General features: G+C 37.9%; 1 protein-coding gene across 1 annotated transcript in view; it reads left to right on the forward strand.

Annotated features, from left to right (window-relative positions):
- KIF25 (kinesin family member 25) overlaps positions 1 to 21738 on the forward strand; it is a 39250-nt gene that overhangs the window by 12673 nt on the left and 4839 nt on the right. Inside the window, exons 6-11 of the mRNA XM_083858265.1 lie at positions 748 to 790; positions 4086 to 4153; positions 9136 to 9210; positions 13511 to 13660; positions 14730 to 14906; positions 19533 to 19684. Of these exons, the coding sequence (XP_083714391.1) occupies positions 748 to 790; positions 4086 to 4153; positions 9136 to 9210; positions 13511 to 13660; positions 14730 to 14906; positions 19533 to 19684 (665 nt within the window). The remainder of the gene's footprint in view (positions 1 to 747; positions 791 to 4085; positions 4154 to 9135; positions 9211 to 13510; positions 13661 to 14729; positions 14907 to 19532; positions 19685 to 21738) is intronic.

The raw sequence follows: 21738 nt of genomic DNA on the forward strand, positions 1-21738 counted from the left end.
ATGTTTTGGCAAATCTTACAAAAAAAAAAAAAAAAAAAAAAAAAAGAGATTGTTTTAATTAGAACAGTGTCAAAAATAACAGACAGATATTTCAAGAAGCCTGAAGTTGAAACTTGCATTAACCTGTGCTTGGTATTCCTGGGAAGGAACCCAGTGTGAAATAGTGCAATCAGGTGCTGACTTGCAGTGTAGAACAGGATGGACTGGGCCAAACAAAGAATTGTCACAGGTAACTTTTCTTAATGTATCAAAAAGTAATTTAAATAAATCTTATCTGTAAAACTGTGGACTGATTCTCCAAAAACTTGCACACATAAATAGATTTGTGCATCTCAGTAATCCCAGTCAGTGTTTGGACTAATCATGAATTCAAGATCAGGGACAAATACCTGAAAAGAGGGTGGTTTTCACTTTAATTTTCTAAAGTGAAAGCCTCTTGTTACAAGCTCATGCAACAATCTCAAAATAATAGAATGGCTTGCATATGCATTCATCTTAATTTGGTTTGTTCTAAATGTCTTTTCTAAAGCAGATTATTTTGCTTGATTGCACCTAATTTTTTTTCTTTATCCAAAATTACTGTGGTCTTAGTATGTACATAGGGTACAATAATAGTGACTATTCTGAAAGGTACTCTTCAGATAGTGTGTAATTCGCAGACACTTTAAACATTGTTTTTCTCATCTAAACTTGTGGTTTGGAAGGTACCTCTTTTTCCCCTATTGATGTTTTTTTATTCCCTTACAGGCGAAGAAACTTCTCAGAAAAAGCAGCATATGCTGCTGATGATGTGAGTATTTGATGGTGGAATTCAACAGCACATTCATAGAATACTAGAAGAAACAAGTGGGGCATGAGAATCCTGAGTTTAAAAAAACTGAAACAACAAGGTCAGGTGGCGCTCACATTTGATTGCCCATGGATGCAATAGCAGGTGGTTTGTGCTGTTTTCATCCTGACTCTTTGTAGTGGTAATAGCTTGGAGCTTCTGCTGGGGCAGCCGTCCTTTAACTGAAGGTTGAATGTTTGCAACAGTCAAACTGCTGCTGACTTCCTGCTGTCCGTCCCTTTGAGCCACTTGTATGTGCTGTAGCTATTTCTAAACTTATGTCAGGCTTTTTTCAAATTTTACTATTGCAGCACAGCTAATGCATTAGGACAGAAATCTGATACCTCGTGAACCACAGCAGCCTATGTGGTGCTGCAGTCAAGCATGTTAAAGTATCCTGGCTTAGATCCATTGGAGGAAGAATGGTCATTGAGGTTGCAAAGCCAAATGACATTCCAGCATTAATTAAGGCCATTACCAAGATATAAAATTTAAAAAGGCACAGTAGTGTGAGCTAAGGTCAAAGTATTAACTTTGTTAATGGGTTTTAACTTTCATAGCTGCCATAGTTCTTAGTTGGCTGCTTAGTTGGCTGTTACTTACATGGTGATGAGCCAAATTCTTTTTTATAGTGTAGTGCTTAAAATACTGCTGAAGTGACCTACAGTATGTTATGCATTTAAATCTCCCAAATTATAGTTTCATTAGGCAGCTCTCATTCCATACTATGGATAATTATATATATCCATATCTATATGTGTGCAGATGGGTAACTAATGGAACTCATAAAGAGATGAAGAAAGAATAAATATGTCAGGAGATAAAAAACAGGGATCTGTAATAGTAGACATAGTATTCTGGATATCCTGACACGTTTATTATACTATAAAATACTGAATCATTTCTGACCTGTTAAATTTTATTGCATCGGGATGAAATCAGGCAATATTTAGGTTTTAGATTATTTCATATAGATATCTGATGTATTACAGTATTGATATGTTTACACGCAAGGCAGTGTCTGCTTACTTATGCCAATTTATAAGTTTTAGTTTGAATGAAAGAGTGACCTTCAATATGCTAATCTTATTAAATATTTCAGGAATACAAATTTAAGCATGGGCTTGATTGAGAAATGAAATTTGCAAAATACTGACTTCCTGGTTTTGGAAAACACAATATAGACTTCAAATGTTTTATTTTGCCTTGACATTTATTTAGTTAAAATTCTTTCCAGTTTTGATCAAACACCTCTAGTTTTTATGTTAATTTCTTAATGTGAATTTATCTTTAAGAAAAAAAAATGGTTGCAAGAATCCTTCTTACAAAAAGCAGTCCATTTAGACTAATCTTACAAAAATAAAGGAAAACAATGTTTATTGCCTGTTTACTTTGCTGTTAACAACTGAAGCTGTTATGCTTGTGGCTAGGATAAATGTGCAATTTTCAGATTAAAATATAGGGCTTGACTTATTATTGCAACACAGTCAAAGATTGTATTTCTGGAAACAAGTTAACTATTTCCCAGACAATAATTTAAAGGAAATTTTAGATCAAGGTGAAGGAAGACTGTATGTGGTAGAGATGCTGACTTTATTAGTTTTACTTTTCAGATCATAACTGTCTCTCCAGATTTTTTTCCTGAAAATACTTGTGTGTAACATAACCAGGCAGCTATTTGCCATGATTGGGTTAGAAAGCAGAGCTACATTTGAGAACCAGATGCACAGAGACTACATGACTTCCATTTAGTCTCTGGGTGGGTTTTTTTGGTTTGTTTAGAAATTCGTATCATTCTTAAGACACATGGTCTTTTCTAACATATTGTTCATCTTGTCTAAAGAAACATTATTCTGATTTTAAATATAAATAAGGCTTAAGATTTTACTAGATGTACAGAAGAGTATTGCATTTCAGTTTTTGAGTTACTTGAAGATTTTTGAAGTTTTCTTCTTGCTGTCCTGTGTATGCTCAGCTCCTCAACATAACATCAACTGTCTGAGCCTTTCTTCTGAAGCTTGTTGTGCAATAACTGTGGAGAGTGAGTCCACACCACACATCAGGTTGAACCACTCCACACAGATTAGGCCACTGAACAGTGCTGGCATTGTCACTACCTGAGAAAATGAGCAGATGAGGAGGTATTGAATGCACAGACTCTTTCTGGTGGTGACAGCCCAGGGGGAAATGAGTGCGATCTGAAATACAGGAAATTCAGCCTAAACATGAAAAGAAGCTGTAAGGGTAGTCAAACACTGGTACAGGTTGCCCAGAGTGGGTTTGGATCTCCATCTTTAGAGATATTCAAAACCTGACTGGATGTGGTCATTACAAATGCTCATAGGAAACTTCTGCCTATTAACAGTCAGTTCTTTTGTTTCTATGTTATGCAAGTAGAGGATTTTTCTCTTATTTCTCAGCTTGGAGAAAGCTGGTCTGGAAGTAAATTGGATATCTGAATCAGAAATATATTCCATCATTATATATATTTTTCAGGCTTTTTTCCTTTTTCCTTCCCCCAGAGCCTGTTGGTTACTGATCCTATTAGAATTTTTATGTCAGGCCATTTTGTAGCAGTGTTATACTGACATCTGCACTCAGCTAAATTTGCCAGTACTGGGATGGGTAACATAGGTCATTCTGTAGAGTGTTTTGTCATCATTAGTTTGATAATTATGCATTTCTCCAAAGAGGTAGAAATACTCATAAACTGAAAGGAAGAAATGTGATGTTTATTAGCCTTTTGCATGCTGGACATACTGTTATGTGATTGTTATTTGCTCAGCTAGCATGTTATTTAATGAAATATACATCTTCTGCTTAGTTCTAGACAGAGCTATCTTTGAGATCAATCTGTAAAGGCACTATGAAAATTTGCCCAACAATAAAAAAAAAAGAACTCTTACTTGCAACTTTTTTGTGCCTGTAGTGGCAGCTGGGGAGCTTGCATATAGTTGCCTGTGACTTTCTAGGTTCAATAAGAAGTTCAGGTAAGGGTTTAGATCTTTCTCTTGAACTTAAGTGCATGTTTTGTTGGTTGTTATTTAATAACCGGAATGGGTTTTGAGAGCCTTCCTTATGGTTTTGCAAGTTCTCTGCATTATACATGCTCTGAAGCCTCATGAGTTGGTGACTGCTGGAGAAGGGTGACTTTCTGATCCTTAAAGCTGTCACCTGATACATTAGGATTGATGCTTATTTGGTTTTTGTGTGTGCCTGTGATATTAACTATAGCTAATTTGCTTTTTTCTCTTAGGAAACTGTCCTTGTCAAGTGTAGCCGTCCTGGTCATGCCTCAGTCAACAAGACTTTTCAGTTTGAGAGGTGGGTAGTCCCATGTAGCGATCTGGAAATCTGAATTGCTGGAAGATTTCTGTAGTGAAGACTAATTTTTTAAGTAGGCACTAGCTAGAGGGTAATGCTCTTTTTAGTTGGGTTTTTTGAGCAGGAGAGATGGGAGGAAAATTCTTGGTTTTTTTTTTCATGTGGTAATGATGTTCTTCCCAGGACAAAATAATGCATTTCAGGGAATAGATAACAGTCTTCCCTCTCAGTAAAGACTACTGATACAGCTAAATTTGAAACCTGTATAGAGACTTACTTGACTCTTTCCATAATCTGAGTAGCTGTCCTGATCCTTGCAACATGTTGCAAGTTTAAAGGTAAGAAAGTGTTTGCCTTTGAGTACTTAAAGGGAACCCATAAGAAAATGGGGCCAAACTTTTTAGTAGGGCCTGTTGCACTAGGAACAGGAGTAATGGTTTTAGACTATAAGAGTGTCAATAGAGACCAGATATAAGGAAGAATATTTTCACAATGAATGTGGTGAAATGCTGGAATAGGTTTCCCTAGAGAGGGACTAGATATCTGATTCCTGGAAACATCTGAGGCCAGGTGATATGGGACTCTGGAGCAATCTGATCTAGTTGATGTCCCTGCTGATTGCAGGGGAATTAGACTAGGTGACCTTTAAAGGTTCCTTAAAACCCAGACAATTCAATGATTCTATGAATTGAGGTGAATTGCAAGATTTCAGCATTAGACAGAGCATGACTTTGGCAGAAACTGGAAGGAGCACTTATAAAAGTTGATATTCAAACAGCCTGACAAGAGGCAGCAAGGCAGAGCAGTGGCATGGGAAACAGTGCTCCCCAAGGGAAAGGCTACAGTGGGACTAGTTTCTGTATTAGATGCTCAAAAATCCACAGAGATGAATCAGATTTTGAATGCACCATTGGTGATAAGGGCTTTAATGGAACACCAGAGTCACTACCAGTCTCTCAGTGAGACAGAAAACTGCTGGGAGTCAGGCTGAAGGCTGCCTTCTGTTCTCTCAAAATGGTGCTGACCTGGACCTCTGAAAACAGGAATGAGGAGTTAAATAATACAATGAGAACTCTGTAAATGAAGAAATAATAATAAAAAAAAATACCCTAATGCCTCTTTCTAATGCAAACTTTGCATCTATATATTGCAATGACTCAGGAGGCTGTCTACCCTGAACCATGATGCAAAACCCTTTAGAAACAGAATACAGGAGGGCAATTTCATGCTTCCTTGCCTGAAGGCAAAACTTGATTTAAAGTCAGATGTACCCAGCATGAAATATCTGTCCTGGTTTAAACTTAATGTCTGAGCCTGTTCAGCCAAAATTCCTGTAGCTTTGCTAAATATTGTTAGTCATTCACCCTTTCCTCAAGATGTTCTTCTAAACTGCTGCAGTTTCCTACTCACAGGAGAATGGGGACTGCTGTCATGTAGGCCACCAAGCACCTGAAAACTCCTGAGATAATGCAGATCTTGGGGAAGCTTTATTGATCCCACAGGTTGCGACTTCTTTGATTCAAAGCATATGAGATCTCTTCAGATACATGCCCCCCTCACATGTTGCTAAGTTTCTCAAAGTAATTCCTTTCATTCTTCAGCTGTACCTAACCCAGCCATACCAGTTGAAGTAAACACAGAGTAGTGCTGAAATTCAACTCCGTAGAGCAGCAGAGTTAATGCTATTGACACAGAGTTGCTGTGATTCTAGAAATGTGGTGTAGATCCTGGTAATAAGGAAAAGGGTTAAAAAAATGTAAATCCCCCAAAGAATGCAGTTCTCCAGGAATGTTTTTTTAGTGTCCCAGTACAGCTATTTTTTTTATAAACAGAAAAGCATATGTTTCTTATGAACTCTAAAATGTTTATTTTTTTAGCAGTGTTTTATGGAACTAATAAATGTCAAAATATTTGATTTCAGCTCAGGAAGAAAATTCCAGCTTTCAACATGTTATGCTTTTATAATTTTATTGGCAAATCAGCTAGCAAAATAAAAAGGAAGCTCAGAATTTTCAATGTGAAATCCACATTAATCAGTACACAGGGACAAATTTATCATTCTGGTAAAAATACATGGGGTTTTAGAAAGAGATTCTTTGGATTTGCAGCATCTTTCATGGTTTCAGATAGCTAATGAAGTGGGTGTCCATGCTTCAGCCAAAGCTGTGGTTACAGTGGAGCATAAACTAGTTCAAGACTACTTTAAACCACTTTATTTCACTGTGGATAGCATTTGAACCACAGCAGCTAAGTAGTGGCAGTAAAATCCCTTTAGGAAGTTGAGTAAATATTTGAATAGTTACTGTAATGTGGAATCACGTGTCTTTCCTCGGGTCAGCTACCGGAGCCTGACCCTGACATAGCTGTACTGACCCCAGCTGTGGCTGGACTTGGAAGAAATGGCCTCAAGCTGCACTAGGGCTTAATAGGTGTGTGTCCAGCCTTATAGGTGTGTTCACATTGGACATCAGGAAGAATTTCTTCACAGAAAGGGAGCTTTAGCACTGGAACAGGCTGCTCAGGGAGGTGATGGAGTCACCATCCCTGGAAGTGTTCAAGAAATGATTGAATGTGACATCTACTGCTGTGGGTTAGTTGGCAAGGTGGCATTCAGTCAAAGGTTGGGCTTGATGACTTTGGAGGTCTTTTCCAAGCTAATTGATTCTGTGATTCTATTTTGCTGTGCAAATGAACTGCTAAGAGCGATTGATTCTAGCCTGGGTTGTGGCCAGTAGCAATGTGTTTGCATTCTTAGGCAACAAAAGTCATCAACTGTGAATGTTTTAATCATTAAAATGCCTTTTTTAGTATTTTCTCTTTTTTTCTTTTTTTAAATTTACGTAGTAGCTCTGAGATGTTTTGATGTGCGAAGAAAAAATATTTCAACACACACTGAGTTGGAGACCTAGTTGGTTAAGATGGAGAACTGAGTGCTAATGAATATTTCATCAATTGCAGATGATAGATAAAGTAGAGAAAAGTGTTTGGAAGTGCTTCTACTCTTCTATATTGACCTTGCAGATTGGATGGGCAAAGTTTACTGAACCATATGCTCATGTGCATGCAAAACAGGGACAGAGTATTCAGTGCCTGTGTCCTCCTGGTCCTAACTGTGCCACATCCCTGCATATTTGTTGGCTTCTCAGTGCACTATGATGGCACATCAGTGGAATGGCAATGCAAGCAGTATTTGTCCATCAAGCCAGACAAGTGCTCCTTTCCTGATTAAAAAGAGTACATTTTCATGCAGCTTACAATTAGTCTGTGGAACACGTTGCCACAGGATGTTGCTCTGGGCCAAGAATTAAGCAAGATGCAGAAAGAAACTGAATGCTAATTCTAATAATATTTATTTTTAAAACAGAGATTCAACTCATATTTCAGTTTTGAGGCCAGTATACAGCTTTTAAGAATTAGGATGAGGCACAGAGATGAATTATTGTGTCTCTGGCCACCATATTGTTTCTTGCTTCTTCCTCTGACTGTTGTCAGGAAAAATGCTGAGTTCAGTGCATTGGCTCCAATTCTGTATCTGTTTATCAGTGATCCCTCTGTATAATTTTATTTATGGAGAGCATGAATACAAAACCTCTATTTGTGCAGTCTTTAGACTCTACCAGACAGATCATGGTCAGATATACAAAGAGGCTTGAGTAAATGCTGAAGCGCACACTTTATCTTTATTCAGTTAACCTTCTAGTATCCTGTACAATCTGTGTGATAGTATTAAGTGTACTGTATACACAGAGAAGTGACTATGCTTTGTAATGTTTCCTGCTATCAAAATTCCTGTTTCTAATCAGCCATTTTGCTGTGAGCTATAAAGAAACTATATCAGCTATTGGAAAACAGAGCTAGACACTCCTCTCAAAAAAAACCCCAAGAAACCAAAAACAAACAAACAAAAACCAAACACCACCACAGAAAGACACCAGAAAAGGAAACTTTTTCAAAAGATAAACATTCATACCTCAAATATTTAACTGTGGGTAATGACATTCATATTTTAGATTCTGTTCATCTTGTATAAACAAGATGCTGAAGGCTGTAATCTTGGGGAGGATACATTTTTGGTGTGCTACAAAAGAAATTAATGAGTTAGAATATCCATGTTTTATGATCAGAATTTCCTCTTTCTGATGATTTCCTATTTTCAGGTCTTGATTTTATGTTGTACAAACCTGAAAGAGTTGGAGGAAAGATTCTTTGAAGATAACTTGCATTCAAAAAACATGGAGTTGTTTCAGACATCATTGTATTGGCCCAAGTATTGAACTGTTGTTGATCTTTTCTAAGAGGTGGAATAACTCATGCAATTTAATTGTCTTCCATTCTGTTTAAAATAGATCTGCACTCCACATCATTATGTAAAAGAAAGTCTTCACTTGAGTGAAAAGTGTTGATTTCAGAGTAGGTAGTTCGTCAGGGTTGGGGATGGAAATACCTTAGGCTGATATTGCCCACAAAGGTAGTGGATCCTTCAACATGACCTTCAGGAGCATTCTGATTTCTGCTATGCCACTGAGTCTTCTGAGACAAGTCCTCAGCAAGTTTGCAGTCTTTTTTTTCCCCCCAAACTTTACCCACATCTAAAGGGGCATCACAACCACTGTCTTCTGTAGTGTGACACATAGGAAGCCCAGGGAGCAGGTCTATTTCACGTTCTAGTAGGTGGGGAAAAGTTACAGGGATCCAGTACAGCCAAAAAAAAAGAGACTCTGTGTGCCAGAGGGGCAGGCAGGAGCTTTAGGATGAGCTCAGAAATCTACAAGGGTACACCTGTGTAGCGTTCTCCCCAAAACATGCAACAGGTGCTCCCAAAATGTGAGTGAGAACTCTGGAGTTCTAATTTTCAGTTCTTTGGCACAGAAATGTCAGCAGGTGCCAGATTTTATGTCACTGGCCTACAGTTTCTATGGTCTGTGTTTTTGTGACAGCATACATATTTTTAATTTGGTTAATCATTGCACTTTGTCCCTCAGAGTTTACAATGATTTGGAGTCTCAAGATGCAGTATTTGCAGATGTGGCCCCCTTGCTTACATCTCTCCTCGATGGGTAAGTTAAAAGGTAGCAGTAGGAAAGCTAAAGCATAATAATCTACTGAAATCTATCAATTAAAAAAAAAATTAATAATGGTGATCTAGTCAAGTTTTATGGTGTTGCAGTTCCAGTTTTCTGTTTTCTTTCTACTCAGCACCAAGTGAATGTTGTTTCCTTGTATAAACAGTGAAAATATGGTTTACAAAATTTAGCAGAGCAGACAGATATCTGAAAATAAAAAAAAGCCACATTTTTTTCCTCAGATCTGCTTCTGTCAAACTGATGCTTTTAATGGAAGATGTATTTTTTTCTTTGTGTTCTTTAGATTATGTTTTATAACTTTTCCAGTTGCAGACATTGTATGATATATCTTTTCCATCAGCGTGTTCACTGTGAACATTGTGTTCCATGAGAAAGGCCTGCCAGGGCCACTCTCTGTTCTGGTTTTGTGTCCAACACAGGCCACAGGAGGTGCTACAATCGATTCCTGGTTGAACCACAACTGAACATTCTCAGTCATCTTCCTGCTCCTTCAGGCACTGGGGTAAAAAAGAATTCTGATTTGAATACAAAACTGATCAGTAACAAGGACTAACAAATACATGAAATTACTTCTAGCTACTGAAGCTCATAAAGTGTGATTTTTCTTAAGTACTGAGCCAACTTAAGCTACTCTTGCAAAGAAGCTTTGATGTGCATATTGTTATATTCCTTGAGGCTTGAACTGAGTTTTATACATGACTTCCTTTCTGCTTCTTTTTTATCCTTGTTCCAATACCACTTAATTATATGGTGGGGCTGTCACAGACCTTTCACTCTCTATAGAGGAAAAGACAGTCCCTTTCCATTCACAGTGGCAATCGTTGTTCCCAGCAGTCTGCACACTGAAGTTTCCATGGCTCTTTTTCTTAAAAGCATCCAGAAGGGGCATCTAAAGATATTGTGAATATTGGGAATTCCATATGCCACAGAGAGGTCCTCACGGGCTTCCTGGCTGAGGGAAATCATAGATTGCATTATTCTTGTTTACTAGTGATGAGTAACCACAGTGTTTTTAGCTGACCAACCTAGGACCACTAAGTTGCAGGAGTTTAAAGAAGTCTTAAAACTACTGCTTTCTCTCCGTACTTCTCCTTTTGCAACAATCAAAATTTTGCCTTGGTTCAACATGTGCCTTAAGTGTCTTCAGATGTATCTGATCTGCAGCTTGATCTGCTATACTACCCACCTACTGATTCCTACATGGGGAGAATCCTGTCCTAAAAGCTAAGATTTTTGTATTCAGTTAGGAAATGTTCTGTTATTGAAAACAAAAGACCTGTCTTGTTCTTCCAGAAGTGCTGTTTAAACAGAAGCAGATTCTCAGGAAAGGCGAGTCCATGCATATGAGCACAGCAGCTCTCCCACTGTAAATGGGAAACAGACATACTTAGTCTGAACCTTGAACCTCTTTGCTGCTCCTGATTGTTTTAGTCTGGGTTTTAAAGTGATTTTTTAACAACTTTTAGCTTGAGTAGAAGGGAGTGTTCTCTCCTTTCCCTTATTTTTTTCTATGTTTTTCTGTCTAAATGGATTGTTTCATTTTTCAGTACAAATATACAAGAAGAAAAGATTGTTCCATATGTAAACCAGACAAAGTATAGCAGGCTTCAAAGTTTACCTTGAGCCATACAGGGCCAACAAGGGAGTAAGATAACTTTTCTTTTCTTTACAGTGTTGAAGAATCCAACTTGTTTGTTTATTTCAAATAATTAATTTCTCCTCTTTTCATTTCCTTTAAAAGTGTTCTCTCCTAGGGATAACTTTGCTAGAGTGAACTCTAGCAAAGAGTTTTGCTAGAGTTTCTCTTTTCAGGAGAGGAATGCTACAAAACTATTGGTATTTTAGCTTGACAATAAGAACTTTTCTAAACAGGAATGTAAATGTTATATGTAATAATAAAGTGGAGAAGGAAAAATATCAGGGCACATAGGTGAATCAAAGTCAAAAATCTTCAGACTTCTCCATTTGAAAGCTTTATGTTGGAGCTAGAACACCAGTGAAGTAAACTATAATAAAGTAACTATTATTATATAAATAAATATAAAGTAATCTGCTGCTTGTCCTCTTATTGAATCCCCCAACAATTCATTATCTCCTATACCTACTTAGATATGATACTGCTTTGGCCAGGTTTAGCTCATTTGGGCTAACTAAAACACTGTTTTGGCTTTGGCAGAGAAGTTACAACTGATTGATACCCAACTTGCACCTCTGTCTTCAATGTTACAATCCTCTGCCCACTAAACTTCTAATCTTGTCATCTGTATCTTGTCAGAACTATTTTGTCCATGATGCTTCCTGTCTTATAACTAACAGCACTTAAGGAAAATTTAAATAGCTAGACTATAGGAAAGTCCTTTAGGTGAGACTGTTAAGAAGAATAATTCTGTTTTTCCTAAGGAAAAACATCTGGCTCCCTTTTTAGTTCCAAAGATCTGTTTAATTTTGAAATAGGGCTAGAAGTCTCAATAAGGTACAGGCTGGCCAGGTAGTGTGTATGAGGGGTGGAACTGTGAAAAATACTCATTGTTAGTCTAGCTAAAAACTACCCAGATTAGTGGGGGCTTTGGTACTGAGTTATGTCAGCAGTGAATATTTCAAGAAATCCTCATATCAGATTTACAGCCCTAATTGCTATCACATTTAATTTTACTGTAGTGCTCTTTTTCAGTTACAGTTATCTCTTCTCCTTTATTTCATCAAATCTATGACTAGACTCCTATTTTATACTCTGCAGTGCATGCTAAAATCTGGAGGGACCTTACTATAGATTCATTGACTGCAACTTTTGACTTCACATTCCCAGAAAGGGTACACAGGTATTCTCCGTGTGGCTTATCAGCCCACATTTCTTAATAACAAGTGAAAGCTTTCAAAATAATCCTCCTGAAATGCTTCTAGGCATGTTTAATATGCATGTAAGTATTTCATTACTTGAAACCATACATTTAAAACAATTAGATGAGGGGTGTTCATTGAAATAAGCTGGCATGTGCTTGAAACTACATTTTTGATATGAGGAAAAGCACCAGTAAATCAAAAGCAGCTGTTTCAGGTCTGCCCACAGAGGAGGTAGCTTAGGCAGTGAAATTTTATTCCCTGTCAGAACAGGAGCAAGCTCATTCTTGCAAGTCTCTAGTAGAACCGAAGTTTCTTCAAACTATGAAGCACTTCTTGTGTACCAAGGTTCAGCTATTGTCCTATCTCTGAACAAACAAGACAGTCCAGGGAGAGAGTACTGTGAGTCCAGCACAGTACTGTGGTCAGCATCGAGTTGCTGGCAGGGGCAGCAGAGCAGGCCCAGCCAAGGAGTGGCAAAACTGCAGCTGCACAGCACAGTGTTGGTCCTCCATACAAAGCAGCACTGTGGCTGGATGCATCTGTGTCCACCCACTTATTTTGTTTAAGATGTTGACTTTGATCCGATTGTGTTAGTAACACAATCTAGATAGGATTCATACATCTCAGCTCAGATCCCTGTGGCACAGATTCCACAACACTGCTCACAGCTGTGAACAGTTATTTTTCTATTATTATTTTCAGTGCAGCCAAGAGGCCTTTTCAGAGTTCTGCTCATTAGACATATTTACTTGTCTACTTCAGAAGATGTTGTTTCATAGGTGCCTGTTCCTCTGCACTGACACTGTACATTCTCATTTCCTCTTGTCCTTATCAGACCAGTTCCTGCTGCCTTTGTTCTGGAGTAGTCATTGTGTGCATGCTCATTCTCAACTGGTGCTCTTGGTTCAAAATTTGTGCCTCTTATTTTTAGGGCTGTCTTCTCTGAAGGCTATGACTGATGAGCCTGTCTGAAAAAGGCTAGGAGAGATGAGTTGTTCTCAGCTGTTAGGATACAAGTGCAGTGGTTTGCAGCACAGCACTGTAACACAAATCAAGCCCAGAAATGGTTTACTTTGAAATGCTGTACTGTAAACTGCAGTGGTTCAGGAGATGATTAAAAAGCAGCTCAGTAGTGCAAAAGCTGAAAATTGGGCAGGCAAGGAGGTCTAACGGTATCAATCATTCCAAACTAAGGATCCTTTAAACTTCTACTTAAAAGCATCCCTTTAACTCTGCTTAAAAAATAAAATCTGTTTAGGTGATATTATGAACAGTAATTACTGTCAGACTTTGAGATCTGCAGAAAGAAATTGGGGCAGTGTTTTTATTTTCTTGTTTAGGTTTGTGTTCCCAATTTGTTTGGAGTTTGACTTGCCACCTAACAGACACGTTTGGTAACGATAAAATAAATTACAGCACTCCTATTTTTCAGGTACAATGTGTGTATCATGGCTTATGGGCAAACTGGAAGTGGGAAGACATACACAATGTTGGGACCACAGTTAGAGGGGAACTTAGCATTCTCCTTAGAAGAGGAATCAGAACTTGGAATTATTCCTCGAGCTACCCAGGAAGTGTTCAGGTAAAAACTGAATAAAGCCTTGCTGTCAGTGGCAGTCACTCTAAACTGTACAGAAAGGATGAAATAATGATTGTAATGTATTTATCATTACAGATTTCAGCTTCACAATGGTTAATATTTATAGCTTCTCTGACCACCATTTGATACTTGAGTTTTTAAATAGATTTCTAGTCTCTCTCCTGCTGAATTCTGTTTTCTAAGACAATATGATTATGCAGTTTTACTGTGTGTTATCTGTCCATCTGGCTTTCAGACTCTAATTAAACTTTTGAAAATGTTTCAACCATAGTTGTGGGAGTCCAAAAGATAATTAAGTTCCAGAAAGTTCTGTGAAAATTGACAACTGGAATACATGAAGAGAATTCAGATTAGAACCCAGTCCCAAAGAAGAAGGATAGTAGAATTTTTAACAGTCTGTTCTTGTTTTAGGGTTCTTAGATTTTTTTAGTTGAACCTAATACAGGATTGAACTAACATGCTGCTATGTTATAGTAGAAGAGCCATTAGAACTTTTTCCAGCTAAGCCTGTTTGTTTTGGAAAAGGGCATAAGCTAAATCAAACTACCAATTTTGTATGAGAATAACTGTCTAACTGTAAATACTCTCCTGAATAGAGAAGCTCTTAATTTATGGATTTTCTGAGGCTGTGAACAGATAGCTTCTTACAGATATAATTTCCCATCTCTGTTCATTGCTTGCAGTCTGCCAGATTTTATACTCTGAGCTCTGAGTACAGTAACTGCCAGCAGAGAAATGGTATAAAAAAATCCTGAGGTGGGAGGCTAGTGGAAAAAACAAGCTGGCACAGCTGTTTGGAAAATTAAATTCTGTTTACTTCTTAAAGTATAAATAAACTGTATATTCTGATTCTTCAAGTTAACACTAGCATATGGATGAATCAATTCCATGCCTGCAGATACTTAGTAAATGCTTTTATCAGATTGTAATTATATTACAATTAAAGAATAGATCTCTATTTACAGCTTGTTCATTTGGGGTTTGACTTCTACATTTTTGGGCTTTTTTCTTCAAATTTTAATTTTTTTTTTCTTTTTTTTTTATTTGCCAGGCTTATTTCAGAAAAGCCACCAGGAAGTTACTGGGTTGAGGTTTCTGTTGTAGAAGTGTATAATAATGAAATTTTTGACCTTCTGGCCAAAGACAGTTATGGAAAAGTGTCTGGCGTCAAACGCGATGTTGTCACCACCAGGGAAGGGAAGAGCGATGTGCCACTGCTGACACACGAGTGAGTACACGGCTTGTTCCCAGAAGCCAAACACGATCTGCTCTTAACAATGTGGAGAGCTGACACCAAATTGCATTACAGGCCTCAGATTGCTTCCAAACAATGTCCTTACCATATGTAAAAGAACAGTTCTGTTTCTCTTAGCTCAGTCTATTAGACTGCACTTGGCTGCAAATGTCAAAATACTTCCAGAAATAACTGTACAATTACTTTGAGTTCTACTCCTGTGTTAAGTGCCTTCCACTCAGAATGCCTGAAGATTGCTGCATATTTTGTTGTTGCTGGATCTATGGCATCTTGTCATCTGTAGAAAAAGTAGGAATAATCTAGTCACAAAACACTTTCCATTCAGTCTTGCTGAATTACAAAATTTACAGATTATAATAGAAATTTACGTACCAGTTGCAAATAGTTAAGCAGCTGTAGGGTGTTAGCTTTCCCTTTATGCATTGGAGTTAGAAAAAATTAGAATGAGATTTAAAGTGATTTTTTAATACAAATACCCATCTTAATATTGCTTAATGTTCTGTTTTCATAACTGGAGGTGTTAAAGCTGGAATTGTTATGTTGGCATTTGAGCTTGTAGGTCTTGAAAATCGAGGTTCTTCAAACTAAAAGCTAAGAAGCAGCAAAGCTTCTCACCATTCATTTTTAAGATATACCTTCCCAACATTGGTGTATGCCAGGTTTGATCCTTATTTACACAACTTGACAGGGTAGGGAAAGCTAGGGTATTTAAGGCTACAGCTATACTTACTTTAATGCCTTCTTTTACTTACTAAGCATTAGGAAGATTTGTTCTAGTACTCATGGGAAGGATTCTTGGCATTAGGTAAGTGTGGCATACAAAGGAAATGTGTGGTACTTTCTTGTTACATATAAAAAAAACTTACCTTGGGTAATTAGATGTTATAAATCATGTGTTCATAAAATTTCATCCATTAACAAGAGGGAATCTGTTTCAGATGCTTCATTTTAATAATGGCTGTGTTGTTTATCATAGAATGTCCTGAGTGGCAAAGGGCCCACAAGACCAACTCCTGAGGCCAGCTCCAGGCCCTGCACAGGACAGCCCCAAGAATCCCATTCTAGTACCTGGCCACCCTCTGGGTGAAGAACTTTTCCTAATATCCAGTGTAAATCTCCCCTGACACAACTTCTGGCTGTTCCCTCAGGCCACCAGAGAGAAGAGGTTGGTTTCTGCTGGTTTCTGCCCCTCACAAGGAAGTTGTAACTGCAATGAGGTCTCCCCTCAGTCTACTCTTCAGGCTGAACAGACCAAGTGACTTTGGCTTCTGCTTATGTAGCTTCCCCTCTAGGCTTTTGACCATTTTTGTGGCCTTTCTCTGGGCCTTGTGCTAATAGTATGAACATTAGCTAGAAAAAAAAAAATAAATTAGGATAAGCAGTACTAGTGGCACCAGAGAGGTGAGGGTACCCAGTGGAATTAAACTGGACATCTCTCTGTGAACACCCAGCATGAGAACAGATTCCACAAGGGAGCATGTGCATTATTGAGATGTCACATAAAGAAGTGTCCTCCTGCTCCTTGAGTAAATAATGTTTGTGAAAAGAAACATCTTGCTCTATTGAAATATTTAGAACAGCATTAGTGTTTTCTGTGTTTCTGAGGAAACGTGGTGTTTTTCTTCACTTCTCTATAATAATTCCTATCATGGTCTAATCTATATTTTTCCAAGGGGAATTAGCAGTCAGATATGAAATGCATCCCATGCCAATTAAATAGAATACATCATCAGTGGAGATAATTTTGTCCTGTGGGACTTAGTCACATAAGCAGACCAGTAGTTTGTTTATGTGGATTTAATGCTATTCCCAGCAAACCTTGATAAAAATACAAGAATGTACTGGAGGATTGTGCCAACCTACTTTTATTCTACCTAGTGATACACATTTATTGATTTGTACTTCTAGGAATTTAATAGCTCATAGAAAAGTGGGAGCCCAGAGAAATTGTCAAGTAATTTTCTTCACTGTGGGAGCTATAGGACTCTCCTTTATTTCTGTGAAATAGTAAGCACTGCAATATTCTTGGAAGGATTAACATTTGTATCTGGGGTTTGCCTACTCTTTGGTCTTGAAGTTAAATACAATTTTCATAGAAATTCTGCAAGCTTGATTGCACTCTGCATGCTCCATAAGAGCATGGAATGAATGGAAAGCGACTGGAGCTTAAAGTGATGAATCGTTTTGCCCTTTTTGTCTGTATTATGCTGACCAGTGGGTTTCTCTCTGTCTCTATTCTTGTATTTCCCCAACTGTGACTCTACTCCAGCTCTTACTATCTAGTTAAGACTCTGCTGTCAAGGGAATGAAAAACTCCAGAAGAGGCTGGGAGCAGAACTTAACCTGTGTGTGCTGAATCTTTCTTGGAGGAGCTAATCTTTTTCCTTTGACTAGACAGGAAAGGAGCCATATGACTTAGAAAGTGAAGATGGGTGCATGTAGTGTAGGCACGCTGGGAGTTGAACTTTCCCTGTTTCATCAAAACCTCCAAGTAATTTTTAATTAGGGTATTTCAGTAACTAAGATGCTGGCCTGGCATAATTTTATTCCTGAAAAATGCCTGTTCCACTTCCCAAGGGAGCTTTGCATAGTTAGTGGGTGACCCATCTCTTTTCATAGGTTTTGAGAAAGGGAGAGGTGGGAAGCATTGGGAGTTGTGCCATAGAGGGGAAAAAAAAAGAAGCTGCAATAAGGTTTCATTTGTCCTTCTAGTTAATAAAATGGCTGCTCTGTTTATTTCTGCAAATTTTAATTTATGGCAAGGGAGCCTGGCGCCTTGAACTAAAACTCTTAAAAGCCACTTATCTCAATCAGTTAATACTAAATTCTAATGCAAACATAAATAAAAATATGGACTTGTATCTCAATTACAGTGCAAGTAGTGAAAAAAGTCCAATTCATAAACAGGTTATATTAATAATTACATAGAAAGGTTAATAAGAAAAAACAAACCCAAACAAAGTAAAGGAACCATTGAATGGGGCCACCCAGCTGCCTGAAATCTAAAGTAAACAGCTGGTGCTTTGAATAAAAACACATCCTCATTTATGATAATATTTGATCTAGAATATATTGGCCTGCTGGGTCTCATTGGCTTCTCCATATATCCACTAAAGTACAGTAGTCTCTTTCCTGCTAACTTGTTCATCTTACTGAATCACAAAAACCTTAGTTTCTTTCTTCTTTTATAGCTTGGTTGACTTTGGAGAACTTTCAGCGTCAAATTTTTAACGTAACCACAACAGGGCTTCTCTTTGTAGAATCTGGTCCTGGAACGTGCGGCACATAGAGCACGATGAAGTTGTAGAGATTATACTAAAATATTATTTCTGTCAGTCCTGCAGAGGAGCTACTGTGCCAAGGTCACCAAACTGGGCTGGGGATGTTGCTGGCTTTCAAAGCCAGCTGCAGCTCCCCAGCCATAGGTGACCAGCACTGACAGCACACCCTGAGCCCTGTCTGCCTTGGCAAATGCAGGGACAGGGCAGCAGCTTGGAGGACTGACCCTTGGCCAGCTCACAGCACAGCCTGGTGCTGCATCCTGGTGTCTTGGGTTGCAATGCAAGATGTATTCTATTCCCATCTGTTGAAAGCAGTTGAAGAGGTGTTTTTTTTTATTCATAACCCTGGGCAGAGGGGGCAGGTGTCTTTCTGTTAATGGGCCAACTGTTAAATCCAGGAGATGCAGTGTTTCTTTATCTCTTCCACAACCCCATCATTCAGGCTATGATACACAGTCATAATTTATACCCCCATCTAAAAATAATTGTTTAGGTGTTCTACCTTCAATGATTATTGAAGAAGGCAACACAGTGAAAGAAAAGGGTAGCCACTCATCTCATTTGTTTTAAACATTGCAAACCTAGGGAAAATCACAATGTTTTTTTTTCCTTACCTAACCAGTTTATTTCATTTTCTGTGTTCATTGCACTGTGTATGTTAGGTCTTTGCTCTTGGATTCATCATATTTGCAGTACTTCCTTTAACAGGAAAAAAACCCAGATAGAATGAGATATAAAAATATGATATAGGATATCATATATGAAATATAGATATGGTCTATAGAAATTTATGTCTATTTATTCTGACATTGTGCTCATTGAACAGTAGAACTAGACTTTTTTCCAGGGATTCTGGATTTAATTCCAAATATGAAATATAACTTCCAGTGGCCTAGAGAAATTTTGGGGAGTTTTGCATAATTCTGTACCTAAGAAAATGAGCTACCTCAGCAAAAATTGGACAAATCTACTTCTGTAAGACCAGAGATTCCAGCAATGTCTAAATCTATGTCTTTTCTTCCAAAGTGTGGAGATACAGAAATGTCTGTTGTTTCAAGAGCTGAGCTACAGTACCTCTGGACCTGCAAGGCTGGCAGGCCATCTTTGCAACACTTTCATCACGGCTTTTGGCTTGAATTTTCATCTTTATTCCACCTGAAAAAGTCTAATAGTTGTTTGTGCAGCTCAAAACGGAGAGTAGTATAAGGAGAAGAGCAGGGAAATGGAAATGCTGCAGTTCTCATTCAAATTGTCAGCTTTATTGTGTGACTTTTCCTGCAAGTCAGTTAAAAATCCTTTCTGTTTCTTTACTTCTTAGGACTGTTGAAAATGCATCTGAATTTTTGCATCTAGTCAACAAAGGCCTACAGCTGAGAGTCACGCACCCAACACTGGTTCATGCTCATTCCTCTCGTTCTCATCTGGTAGTGACATTGACCATAACCACAGTTGTCTTTGGAGATAACTTTGGTAAGTAGGATGTTACTAAAATACATCTAGAGCCAGTTGTTTTTAGAAAAACAGTTTGTGGACTGGGAGGTTTTAATACTGCTTTTTCTTCCTTTTTCCAGTGTTTGATACATTCCCTCAGTTCTTTTCCATTTTTCGAACTTCTATGTTCCTTCTTTAATAACAGACCATTTTCATGTTTGAATGCTACTGGAAGTTTCAGTTTCATAAAATCTTAGCACTTTTCTTTACATGCCTTGACTTACAGAGTTGTTGAAGTTTTATTGCATGAGGCAACTAATGAATAAGTGTTATCAGAAAGTCATAAGATAAGGTAGATAGTAATAAGATAGTAAAGATAAGGTAGATACTCAACTAAAGTCATTAAATCACTTAGAATGAATAATTACATGTCATACAAAGTTTGTGGTTAAGCTAACCATAAATTTTAGGGATCATCGTATGCTTTTGGTTGAGAAAGAATTACATTTATTTACTCTCTGCCTTGCAAAAAATGTCCTTTAAATTCAGAATCTTTGGAAGCGTTAATAATAGGCCACTGTATGAAAAGACAAAATACTTGTCCTATTTACTGTGGAAACATTGATATTTCTACTTTTCACTACCACATCAAGATTTACCAGTTTATTGGTTGAGGAACAACTTTCTTTTGGGGCTCTTGGGGGTAACTTTGTTTTCTTTTGCTCGTGTTACAATTAGGCTCTCTGCTTTCAGTGCTGTGGTCCATCTCCTTCATACTCTGCAACAACAATATGATTTTAGAAAGTGGGAAATATTTAACATTTTTTCCCTTAGATGGATATCAGAAATTAAACCAACAGTATCAGCAAAGTAGAACAAACAGTGCCCTCTCTTACCTATGGGCCTTGCCAAAAGACACAGTTACTTCACAAGCTGCAGCTCCAGCATTCCCAATGTGAACTCTAGCCAGCTCCAGATTCTTGTCAATTAGACTGATGGTACTTTTCTGAAGTCAGTGCTTGTACCATTAGCACAGCAGCCATCTTGTCTAGTCCAGAATTCCCTTTGCCACTTCTAATTGCAGCCACCCCACCGTGCAGTGTTCCCTGGCAGCAAAGCTCCACAGAAATGTCTAATTGCTGTTGAATGCACTCTGGATTTTGACTCACAGCACATGGGTGAGGATGTGTACTGTAAGGGAGCAGAGCAGCACTGCAGCAGTGTGTGACAGCACAGCCTGTCTCTTGTTTAAAAGGAAAGGATCCTGATTTTAAAGCCAGGTGTCATTGTCAAATATCTCAACATCAGGTACCTTAGCCACTAAATAAAAAGTTGTAAAGTCTGTGATGAGTTCTGCACCTAAAGCCAGGGTTGACAAGACAGCACTTTTTCCAGGGTTTGATTAAGGGATTTTAGCATTTTGATCAGTATTATCTGTTGTTTGAGGAGAGCTGTTTCTTAATTTCATCATCTAAAACTGAAGAGGAGTGAGAACACTTAGTTTGATACTATATGGCCTGAAGCCATTTATCCATTTATTGTGTGTAAACCAACACAGCTGCTCTGCCTACACTAGGAAGAGCTGGCTCAGGGTTACCAACAGCCTACTTGGAGGAGTACAGAGCCCTGTAATACAAGTCAGTCTGCTCCCTAGACAAGTTTTGCAGTTGGAATCTTTCTACTATTCCAACTAGAAATCTATAAGCACTCAAGGAGGTTTGTTATCTCTATGACCTGTAGCAGACTATGTGCCTTTTATTCTTTTGTTCTTTTATTCTTTTGGAAAGAAAGAAAGAGATAGATGGAAACCAAAACATTAAGGAAAAAAAAAATAATAATAATAATTAAAAAAAAAAAAAAAAAAAAAAAAAAAAAAAAAAAAAAAAAAAAACAACAACAAAAAAAAAACACAACCAAAAAAAAAACCAAACCAAAACCAAACCTGCTTCGGGAAATCTATTTTGCAAGTCTTCCTGTTAAGTAATGCAAAAGCAGCCTTCCCAGACAATCTGTGTCTTCCTTCCCAGCAAAGAGAGAAAGCCAGAGGCTTCTGCTGAGGAATGATACTAGTAGCTAACCAACCCGAATAAGTG

This window comes from Zosterops lateralis (genome assembly GCF_965231275.1).
Source record: "Zosterops lateralis genome assembly, chromosome: 3".
NCBI lineage: Eukaryota > Metazoa > Chordata > Aves > Passeriformes > Zosteropidae > Zosterops > Zosterops lateralis.